This window comes from Staurois parvus, unplaced genomic scaffold (genome assembly GCF_062004578.1).
Source record: "Staurois parvus isolate SC_StPar_1 unplaced genomic scaffold, SC_StPar_1.0 ptg000432l, whole genome shotgun sequence".
In the NCBI taxonomy this organism is placed as follows: domain Eukaryota; kingdom Metazoa; phylum Chordata; class Amphibia; order Anura; family Ranidae; genus Staurois; species Staurois parvus.
This window is the reverse complement of record NW_028318228.1, coordinates 134,483-146,253: the sequence shown is the minus strand read 5'-3', so window position 1 is coordinate 146,253 and position 11,771 is coordinate 134,483. Positions and strand designations below refer to the sequence as shown.

The 11,771-nt window shown below is 41.9% G+C and overlaps 1 protein-coding gene across 1 annotated transcript in view; it reads right to left on the bottom strand.

Annotated features, from left to right (window-relative positions):
• Positions 1-2,053: 2,053 nt before the first annotated feature.
• AP3S2 (adaptor related protein complex 3 subunit sigma 2) overlaps positions 2,054-11,771 on the bottom strand; it is an 83,818-nt gene continuing 74,100 nt past the window's right edge. Inside the window, exon 6 of the mRNA XM_089687616.1 lies at positions 2,054-6,751. Within this exon, the coding sequence (XP_089543742.1) occupies positions 6,623-6,751 (129 nt within the window). The 3' untranslated portion in view covers positions 2,054-6,622. The remainder of the gene's footprint in view (positions 6,752-11,771) is intronic.

Sequence of the window (11,771 nt, the reverse complement as noted above, 5' to 3'; positions counted from 1 at the left end):
TGAAGGTATTCTGAGCGCAGGAGGTTCACACCATTACTATGACATACAGGTACCTAGTAGTTTAAATTTTTTCAATGAACTACTCAAACAAAAGGTTTTTTATGGGGTATGTGTTTAGTATCACTTGAACAAAATGAAGCTCTGCTGATTTAAAAAAGATTTTTCTTTTTTGCTGGTGTTTGATTATTCGTTGCCAAGTGAATTTCACCATATTAACTAAGCAAATGGAAAATTCCCTTGCAAAGTGAACAGTCTTTTTGTCTTTAGTAAATCAACCCCCAAGTCTGAATCAGAAATAGTACACTTAGAGACAGATTCAGAATGCCACTCTGCCAGAGATGGCATTGAAGTGTGCTTCGAGCATCTGCAAGCAAATGGTCCCATTAACTGTGCACAAACCATCAAATTTTGATGAAGGTAAGAGGCCTGGTGAACACAGGGGAGGTCTCAGCCAAAGGCACTGAAACAGACTTCGATGAGGATGACCATATAACAATGGGGCTCTCAGGATCTAGGTTACAGGCTTTAGTTCCTTCTGAGGAAGAAGATAAGTCACCCCTAGAAGCAGTAGGGGAGTATGGGCTCATCTCGTTTATTGCTGGAGAACTGTCCTCTGTGTGTCTTTGAAAATACAAGTTGTATCACGTAGCTGAAAAACAACTAGGCCCAATGTGAGGCAAGGCCTTGTGTACTCAAAAAGCCAAGCAGCTAGTGTTGATAAGAATCATAGGTAGCTGGAGGTAACCAAGTAACTGCAGAGAGGAGACCAGAGACTAAATGATCCACTAAGTGCTGCAGAAGTGGGCACAAGAGCCGGGATGGTGCTTCCTCTAGATTGAGTGGCAGGAAAAGGTCATGTAGTGCACAAAACACTCTTCCTAACCATTGCCATTAGTCCCAGAGCCTTAACCCTTACTGTGCTGAAACTAGAGTTGGTGAGAAATATAAAAAAGGAAGCAATTGCCTAACAGTAAAGTAGCTCCCGAAGCTTCAGCCCAACTCACTCAGCAAGTCAGAAACTGGGTCACATCAGAGGCTGTGCTACAGCTCTATACCCAGAGAGAACTAACAGTACACAAAGGTTTGGAATGCATCTGAATGTAGAGCTCAGCACCAAAAGGCCATAATATAGGCTAGCCCCACTATCTTCTGAATCAGCGATCTGGATACGAGCCTCCAAAGCTGCTGCTGGATAGCAGCATTTTAAAGTCTTAATTGAAACCATTGAGGAAAAAAATATCTACAGCACATTTGTCAAAAAGAGGACCAAATCTTGCCCGCCAGGCCATTTCATGTGGCCCTCACACCTCTCCTGCAGCTGTGGCAACCCTACGACACCGCCCCCACCTTGTCCCAGCATTTGGCAACAAAGAGGATGACAGAACTCCTCCACCAGATCCTGCGCTTCTCTGTGCAGCCGCAGCACCTCCTTGTCTCCACCTTTCCCTGGTCTCAGCATTCAGCAGTAGACACCAACCCTCCTCTGGTCCTCCTCCAGACCCTGCACTTTCTGCTTCCCAGCTCTGCCTCAAGCTTCTTCCTGGCAGGAGCACAAGGTAAGGGTGGTGCACTGTGATGTAAGGAATGATGGGGGACGTGACTTCTGATGTATGGGGGAGTGCTCTGGACATCTAGTCTTACAGATACAACCGGCCCTTTGAGGGCAACCACAATGTTGATACGGCCCCCAATTAAATTGAGTTTGACACCCCTGATCTAACGTGTATCAGGTATTTTATTACAAAAAAAAATTTAAGTAAAAAAATAAGATTAAAAAGCTTGCAAAAATATAGTAAAAACTTTTTCAGCAGAGCTGAAGAAAAGGCATCCAGCCACTAGCAAAAAAGGCATGACAGTTTTTTTGGGTTTTCTTTGGGCAATGTCTCAAACGTCTGTAGATGGCACTACAACCAGACTTTTTGATAACTCTTGTATTGCCTTGGTCCCTCAATGCATGGTAAATACATTTTGTTTTCTTGCATTGCTGTACCTTGTTTTCACACTGCATGGTTAGGAAACTGGTCCATATGAATGATTAGTGGCAGACAAGAAGAACATTTAAATGGCAATTTATAGTTTAATGAAGTAATAAGAATGCATGCCATAAATTCAGGCTCCTTTATATTGTCATTGCTCAACCAGACTTCCAGGTATTTTATTAAAATACAGAAACAAACATCCACAGGATGAAGAAAATCATTTTCTGAACATAAATACAAACAGATTTGTTATTAAAAAAAAATTTCACATAAGAAATACAAAACATAAAATTGTTCAAAAAAATGTATATTTGCATATTCTGTATAAACTTTCTGCAGACTGCTCACACACTGAACATAATCAGTACAGGGTAACGCAGAGTACATAAGAACACAGGGGAGATGTATCCATTTTCAGATTCACAAAGATTTGCTGCAAACAGTTGTGCACTTGAATCAGAATGACTACTTTTCATATCCTTTCCATTTTCCAAAGAAAGGGGACTTATCAATGCCTGTGTGACAGAAATGTTCTTGGTACTATTTCTGGGTGGCTTAAAGGAGATGTTTGGGGTTGATAAAAAAAAGACAGACATACATACCTTCATGCTGCAGCATCAGCGTGATGCTGCAGCTATCCTGTCAGCTCTAAGCCCAAGAACTGAGCGATTACGTGACCGCTGATCGCCCACTTCTCAGGCAGCTCTGAGCAGGGAGCAACAACTGTCAAGTCACTGCTCTCTGCTCCAATGCATCACCTGGCTTGGAAGTGGGTGGGAGCGGCCGATTCTAGCTCTCATCTGCATACTGAGTCAGCTGATCAGGTATCTGTGTGGATTCCAACAGTATGGTCAGTATTATTCCAGAGCCTGGAGTGGCTATGTGATCTCAGCTGACAGCAGGCTTTATCCCACTGTCTGCCCATTCAGGGTCACAGGACAGCACTTTTTACACAATTACTTCTGATGGTAAGACGTTCTCATTATTGACTCACATTGGATTTACACAAAGCTTGATTTAGGCTGCGTATAGCCTATATAGTACAGGTACATACAGATTTTGAAAAACATTTACCATGTCCAGGTGTTAATACAGCCCCAGTGTCCCCTGGACCAGCTTGCTTGGGAGAGAATCATTAGACCAAAGTGGATTTTCTAGACAAAGTCTTCTCCCAAGATAAGCTGCTTAGGAACAGACATGCAAGTAAACACAACAGAACTTTCATGTCTATAGAATAATTGCTTGTTAGGAACTTAAGATTCTGCTTTAGCATTCAGGTCATGCATGCATGGCTGCTATAGTATGTTTGTGAGAACATTAAAGCCCCACTCCAGTCTGCTGTTAAATGTACCCATTTCAATGGGGTCCCTCCTGCATTGCATGGATTAAATGTTTGTTTGGCAGGGGCCAGTGCTCTCCCTCGCTGTCAGATTTGCCAGAATGTTGGTGGCACCGTGCTGTCCTCCTGTATAATGCAAGACTGCTGGTCCTCAACTGTATTTGGTAAAGTCAGAGAGCTGCGACCAGATGGCCAACTAAGTGAAGTGGCTTCTGGGGATCGGTCGTACAGAGAGGAGGAAGCCTGCGAGAATAAGGAATAAGGTAAGTAATTGTACTTATCCCTTCCCCCCCAACCAAATGAGCAGTTAGCCATGCACTCTGAGGGGAGGGAGGATGGTAAAAAAAAATGCATGGTAATTTTAACAGCAGCACAGAGTTGGGCTTTAAAAGGAATAGTTCAACTTTACCAAAAATCTGCCTATGCAGGTAAGGGACACCTGTACATAAAAACATAGTTCACCTATACCAAAAAACTGCCTATGCAGGTAAGGGACACCGGTACATAAAAACTAACTGTGAAGCTCAGACCAAAGTTGAAATACCCTTGCTATAGGTGTAGGCCACTTACATACCTCCTGAAGATCGCATCACCCTGTCTTGCCTTACCTTACTGTTAGAGTAGAACAAAAAGGCAAAACTTTTTCTTTTCATTTTAGATAAAGGAAGGAAAAATTTTGAACTTTAGGATGCATTCAGCCTTGCAAATGCACCCGACAATGCTCACATGCAAGAATCCCGCAGCTCAATTAAAAGCAATGGGAGGTTGCTTGATCCCGCTGCTAATTGCGGCCACTCACATGTAATCTCTCATACAGCAATCACATGTGAGCGATAGGCCTTGAACACAGGCAGTCTGCATCTTGGGCCAATCAGTGGCATTTGAATGCTTCATGAATGATTACATTTGAGTGTCTGCAATTAAATGCAGGAGCTGGCAGTCTTCCATTGCTTTTAATAGGGCTGCCTTCTGCAGCTAATTGCCGGGAACCCCTACTGGGGTTCTCGCATGCAATCGTTGTTGGGTGCATTCACAAGGGTGAATGCACCTTTAAATTCTAACCCAATGCCTTTCTTGGCAGAACGGAGAAATGCATTTAAATGGACACACTAGGAAACATATTTACCAAGAAACAATTATTTCTTATTCTTCAAGTTCGGACCTAATCACCTCTAAGTACAAAATTGACTTGGTCAAGTGCAGAAACACAAGCATATTTAGTACAACAGATGCAAGTATAGTGTTTACCTTTTAGTCCATTTAATATGCATACATAAAACCATGAAAGTGTATTATTCTTTGTGGTAAAGTAAAGTGGGAACACCCTAAATCTGTTTTTTTAAAGTTTCTGTAACTTAATCTCAGAGTCAAAAATGTAAATAATTCTGACTATTCCCGCCAGAAACAAAACTCTGTGCAAATAAGGACGTGATATAGATTCCTTTTTATCTCTATATAATTGATTGGCAGCAAGACTTTTTCCATGTGGTAATCATCCAAGGTTGACTCATTTGGTAGCAGGGACAACAGGGGTGGGGCGAGAGATTTATCAAGCAAGCACAGACTATCCAGCAAATATCCAGTATAAATTCAGCTGCATCTTGTTTATCAAGGGACGTGCAAAAACTGCTATGGTTCTTGATAGTGACGAACACAAATGTTTGGGCACTTCTAGTCAACAGACATGTTTTGTTGATTTCTTAAGCTAAAAGAAGTAAACAGAAATTCTTCAGGAAACACATTTAAAGCGGTAGTAAACCCAAAACCAAAAATGTAATATATTACAGCTCACCAATCATTAGATGTGATGGCTGCGTTAGTTTTTTGGCTTTTTTCCTCTCCTTATTCACCTGGTTATCTGGCCAGTAAAACACCTTGTGTATTAGAGTACCCCCTCTCTGGATGAAGGAGCACAGGGGGCACCACTGGACAGCAGCACTGTGAGTCTGGGGGAGAGGGGATTGTTAAATGGACTAGCAGATTTAGATAAACTAACAAAATTGAAGATGAACTCCAGCTCACACTTTATAAACAGTTACAGCAACAGTTTTTCCTTTTGGGATAACAATTTTACATAAATAAAACCTGATCATTGTAAGAATCTGTCAGTGGTAAATGGATTGTCTCATCCCTGTAACTGCAAGAGAGCTTGTTCTTTTGAAAAACAAGGAACTTAATGGCAGGATGACCCAGTGAAAATAAGGGAAAGAAAGACTAAAAAAGAAAACTGTTGCAGCCACCACATCTAAGACTTGTCAAGTTGCAATATAATAAATGTTTACTTCTGTGTTTAATTCTGCTTTAAAGCAGAACTCCAAATTTTAGTAAACGAAAAAAAAAATAGATTGCAGGTTGCCAAACGCAAGTTGCGTTTCCCAGATTTACCCAAGATGTGATTGCAATGAAAGCAAATGAACATTAATCACATCTATGCATGTGCACAGAGGTTTATGAGTGAACTACAAGTCCCAACAGTCTTTGCAGCTGGCAGCTTGTAGCTCTCAATGAACTGTGGTAATTCATTGAGTCTTCCTGTCAGACCGTATCTGCTTGCCCGTACATTCATATGAACTCGGCAGAAGCAGTTTTTTTATTAGTTACAAATCGTCTGGCAGAGAGAGTGAAACTTATTATTTCAACTGTATCCTCATATTACTTGTGTCGCCATATGATCCTTTACTGTGCCGCCTTTCTATGGACATTGTTTGATTTTACTCCAAAAAATGCTTTTTATATGTAGTCCTGCACGTTGTCACAAATCCTAATCAAAGACAGTGATACATTAAACATGAAAAAATGTTATCCTTTAAAAAAGGATTCACAAGCACACTTGGCAGCAGTCCTTCAGCAGTAACGTATGCGTAGCTAGGGTTTATCAGTGTGCAGTAAGACTTGTCCCAGCATACAGATAGTTGGCAAATATGGCACAATGGAAGCTGCCCGTTTATACAGCAACACAAGGCTGGGTAAATTATACAAGTCAGGAAACCACACACAGGTAGTCTAACATGGACCTCTTCTGTTTTTATGAAATGGATGGTTCTAGGCACTGTCTGCTTACCCACAGATCTGCATATCCTCTAGAGTGAGTTTTACAATCATGACAAAGCCTTGAACATCCTTTGGCAAAGAATACAATTATCTTAAAATGCATAACTCACTACACGGGATTTCGCAAACCACTTCAATCTAGTATGGAGAAGATAAAGAAAAGATAAATCATCTAAATATACATTTAAGAGCAAATTTTTCCAGGACAAGGACCTAGTTGGACATGGAGAACAACTGTTGTAAGATTTCCCTCTCATACTAAGTGGGAGAGGTTTGGAACCTTGATGTTCAGGTCACCAATGTTAATATTGCGCGGTAATTCCGGTAAATTCATACTCTTCACAGCGGAAACTGCTCTTGCTGGAGCTGCAGAGAAACCACTCTGAAGCAAACAAAAGGGGAAAAAGAAAAACAAACAAACAATCAGAACAGTAGAAAACATACCTTTATGTAACGATTTTTAGAATATAATAAAGCAAAATGTGTTACAAGTGTATGACTAAATATTTTAGAGGGAAAGATATGTAAACAAATACAAAATATATAGGGTACAATGTGTGAAGTCCCTGGTTAAGGGCAGTTGTTGTACAGCTTCCCCATCTACACATAAAGACACTTGTCTGGTAAAGGAAACAAGTTGTGTGTAGTTGGTCATCCACTCAATGCTGGAATAAACTACGAACACTACAGGCTTTTGGAAGTGCTTAAGAGTGAGACACTCTCTCCTGAAGATCCTCTCTGACCTCTGATCTATATTAAACCCATAACTAGATCCAAACACTTAACCTTAGCCTGTATCCCTAATATACCTCTTAACACTTTACCTAACATTTAACCACAATACTGCATCTGACACCTTACAGGACACCTACTTTAAAATGGAACTTCACCTGAAAAGGGAAGTTCCACGAATCCTCCTCCTCCTCCCTCTTTAATAAAGTTTTCTTTTCTTCAGGTACCCACACCAACTTCTGTTCTGTTGGTCTAGGCCGGGTGTCGGCAACCCGCGGCTCCGGAGCCGCATGCGGCTCTTTTTCATCTTTGCTGCGGCTCCGGAGCACACTGCCCACCAGGTGGTCGGCAAGCCGCAGATCGCGAGCCACATGCGGCTCTTCTGTGTGCCGGGCGCCCGCTCCCCTCCCTCCTCAAAAATCCGGCCCGCGGAGCGTGGAACATTGGCAGCCAGGATGTAGGCGGGGCAGAGTGACGAACTCCTCTCTCAGTCTGCCCTGAAGACCAGAACGGCGCGGGAACACAGCGAGAGGAACGCGCGGAGCAAAGGTAAGTGAATTGAGACAATATGGGGGATGAATTACTGTGTGGGGGATGAATTACTATGTGGGGGATGAATTACTATGGGGGATGAATTACTATGTGGGGGATGAATTACTATGGGGGAAGAATTACTATATGGGGGATGAATTACTATGGGGGAAGAATTACTATATGGGGGATGAATTACTATGGGGGAAGAATTACTATATGGGGGATGAATTACTATATGGGGGATGAATTACTATGGGGGATGAATTACTATATGGGGGATGAATTACTATATGGGGGATGAATTACTATATGGGGGATGAATTACTATGTGGGGGATGAATTACTATGGGGGATGAATTACTATATGGGGGATGAATTACTATATGGGGGATGAATTACTATATGGGGGATGAATTACTATGGGGGAAGAATTACTATATGGGGGATGAATTACTATGGGGGAAGAATTACTATATGGGGGATGAATTACTATATGGGGGATGAATTACTATGGGGGATGAATTACTATGTGGGGGATGAATTACTATGGGGGATGAATTACTATATGGGGGATGAATTACTATATGGGGGATGAATTACTATGGGGGATGAATTACTATATGGGGGATGAATTACTATATGGGGGATGAATTACTATATGGGGGATGAATTACTATGGGGGATGAATTACTATATGGGGGATGTATTTTCAGTTTTTAAAATGTGGCTGTCAAAATAAATTTCAATCGTGGTTTTGGCGAGATTTGGCTCAGTTGAAAAAAAAGGTTGCCCACCACTGACCTAAGGCTATGATTGTGATTATGAAGATACACTGTGGCCCTGATTAACCCTTTGCTTACTGGGCCCTTAAACCCCCTTCATGACCAGAGTGCTTTTTGCAATATATGCAGTGTCGGATTTGTTATAAATGTTGCAATGGTTTTGCGGCTCCCAGTCTTTTTTTTCCCTTCGGAAACGGGTCCAAGTGGCTCTTTATGTCTTAAAGGTTGCAGACCCCTGGTCTAGGCACACCCTTCCCGAAACATGTCAAATGTCCCAGTGAGGCAGCAATGGCAGAGTTCCCCTTTAATATGGACAAATGTGGTAGCACCCAGCTAGTGCGGAGTTCCCCTTAATTATGTAAGGTTTTAACATATCCTTTTTGTGAAAAACCATCTAAATCCCACATACAACCCTAAAATAAATACTACAAATACTTAATTTTTTTTAATATTTTAGGGTTGTATGTGGGATTTAGATGGTTTTTCACAAAAAGGATATGTTGGATTGTGTACTTTCTAGGGAGAAAATGTGACTTTTTGGTGGGAATTGAAGGAATTTATTGATTGATTGTATGTAAGGTTTTAGCTTGCAGATTTGAGCTAAGCTCTGACTCCTACCCCCACATTTCCTGGTTGTTCTAATTTAGTAGGTGACAGTCTGAGCAGAAACCACAATAAGGCTATATTCCGTATACTGCTTTTCACAGGTATTATTATACAGGATTTATATAGCACCAACAGTTTGCTCAGTGCTTTACAATATAACGGGAGACAATACAGCAACAGTACAGTGCAATACAAGAGGGAAAGGAGTTACAAGAAATGTTAAGAGGAAATATATTCCTTGAGACGTAATCGCTAGTATATACGCTTGTAAGAAGGGTATACAATTTACTTAGCAGATAAGAGCAGCATGGGCCATCTGCTGGGTCGAAACAATGCTGTTTTTAATAAACCAGCTGTTTTTCCTCAAGATGTCTGTGTCCGGAGTTTTACCTGAATTTCCAACAATTGCTACACCACCAGGAGACTGCGTGATCATTGGTAGAAAGCAGCACTTCTCTGGCATGCGCAGTGGGACGTTGGTTGTGAAACACCAGGAAGTCACAGCCAGCTTCCCACAAGCAAAATGGCGCTGCTGAGGTCCTGAAGACTGGCAAAGTAACAACCTGGGTGATGACAATGCTGGAAGAGTCTGTATATTAAATGTCAGCAAGTACAGTACTTGTAGCTGCAGGCTTTTAATTTTTTTTTATAACTGACTGGAGCTCCTCTTTAGCTGTCAAAACTGAAAGATATGCTACCAGACTCCATACACTGAAACCAACTACTTCAGGAACGTCAGCAAAATACAGCCTTCAAGTAGCATTTCTGTCAAGGATGCTGTCATATATGTAAATTTTTGTGTTACGAACAGATTTTTTGTAGCAATTCTGAGAGCCCATATAATGCTTCAGACACCCATTCTAAATGTGTGCAATACAGTAACCGCACAGTAGAAACAAGCAACACTAGGACAGCTGGATTAATATGCTATGAGTTCAGGAACCACATTAGGAGTATGTAGAGAAAATGTGAAAAAGTAAGCACACCCCAAGAAAATTGTTGACTTATTCACCATATTTAAACAGGCAAACATTAGATGTTCATTCTAGTATTGACTACAGATAAAGGTGATATACTTGAACAAATGACACATACAATTGACATGTTGTATTCATTTTTATAATCTAAATGAATGAAAATGCAGATGTCACATGGAGAAAATAAGTACCCTCCTAAATTTGAATTAGAATCAGATTTTTCAGATTAGGTGATAATTATTTAATCTGCTTATGCAGTATGCAGGTGTAACTTGACTTATTTATATCTAAGGTGTGTGTATTACTGAGGTGTTATGTCATCATGCCAAGATCAAAACCGCTCTCTAAGGCTCTCAGTAGCAAACTTGTGGATGCCTATGAGTATGGCAAAGATTAAAAAATTGTTTAAAGTCTCCCACTCCACAGTAAAGAAAATAATCAAGTGGCATAGATTTCAAAGGACTGCAAGTTTGTCCAACATATTCAGGTCCAAGAGCTGGCTGCCCTAAGCTAAAATAAGTGACCAAGTTCCCCTAAAACTATGGGATCTACAGGTCTTTTGCAACAGTTAGTGACAATGTGCATGTACAGCATGTACAATCAAAAAGAGATTGGACCAATTTTTCTTGCATGGGAGGAGTGCCGTTAGAAGAAGACTACCACTTACGTGGGAGGGGCCAGAACATAGCGCTGTGAGGACGTGAGAGGAGCTCTGGGGGCCTATCGCTGGAGGAGTTGACCGCTGCCCAGAGCACAGACCCTCAGAGCACAACCCGCACACAGCACCCAGCTTCTGCCCCGTGAAGCCCATCTGCGATCTCTATGCAGTCTCTATCGGGATCGTGTGTGGGGATGCGAAGTTGACACAGAGATGAAAGCTGCAGAGCCGGTAGAGAGGAGAGAGGTGCCGGCCCAGAGGCTGGACGGAGAAGGAGCCAGGTTGGGTCCGCAGGAGGCAGGGTGAAGATAGCTGCAGATGGCGACAGGAGGGAACTCATATCCTTTAAGAGTCCAGGTCTGGTGAGCAGGAAAGTGCGGCAAGTGGAGACGGCCTTGGAGACTCCGCTGCCTGGCTGAGGCGGAAGAGTGGAACCCAGTGGAGGAGGAGGGGGTTGAGTATAGGAAGCAAGTCCCCCCCCCCCCTACTTCCAGGGAAAACATCACTGGGTGACTGGGGGTCCCTGAAAAACTTTTTTCACGGAGCTCTATTAAATCGATCCCCCCCCACAGGAACAGGACTTAGATCATATACAGGACAGAGGACTAGAGACCTGCCGAACACAGGAGAGTGCTACAAGATGGCTTCCCATGTTCCTGGAAGCACGGTCGGGGATGGCAAGTTGCCCTGCTTCACGGCAGGACATTTAAACGTTTAAAAATGTATTAATAAGAAAAAAGAAGGAAAAAAATCTAGTAGTAATATTCTGATACCTGGAACAGTGGGGGAGAGGAACAAACAATATTAATTCGAGAGCTCTTAGTGAAAGGTGGAACTGTTGATTGTCCTGTTGCCTAGTGGAGAGCACAGTTCTTTCAGAAAAATTGCATTAATAAGAACTTTTCTGGGGATAACACGAATATACCTGTACACTACAAAAATAGCAAAGGAAAGTATTTGGAGAATTAAACAGGCATGAAGAGCAGAGCAGCAAAAAGGGGGGGGAGCTGTAAACACAACAGAGTGCAAATGTTAGCACAATTAAAAAAATACATCCATCCGCAGGAGAATAGCCCGGAAAAACGAACCTGGGATAAAAAGTAAGAAGGAAGT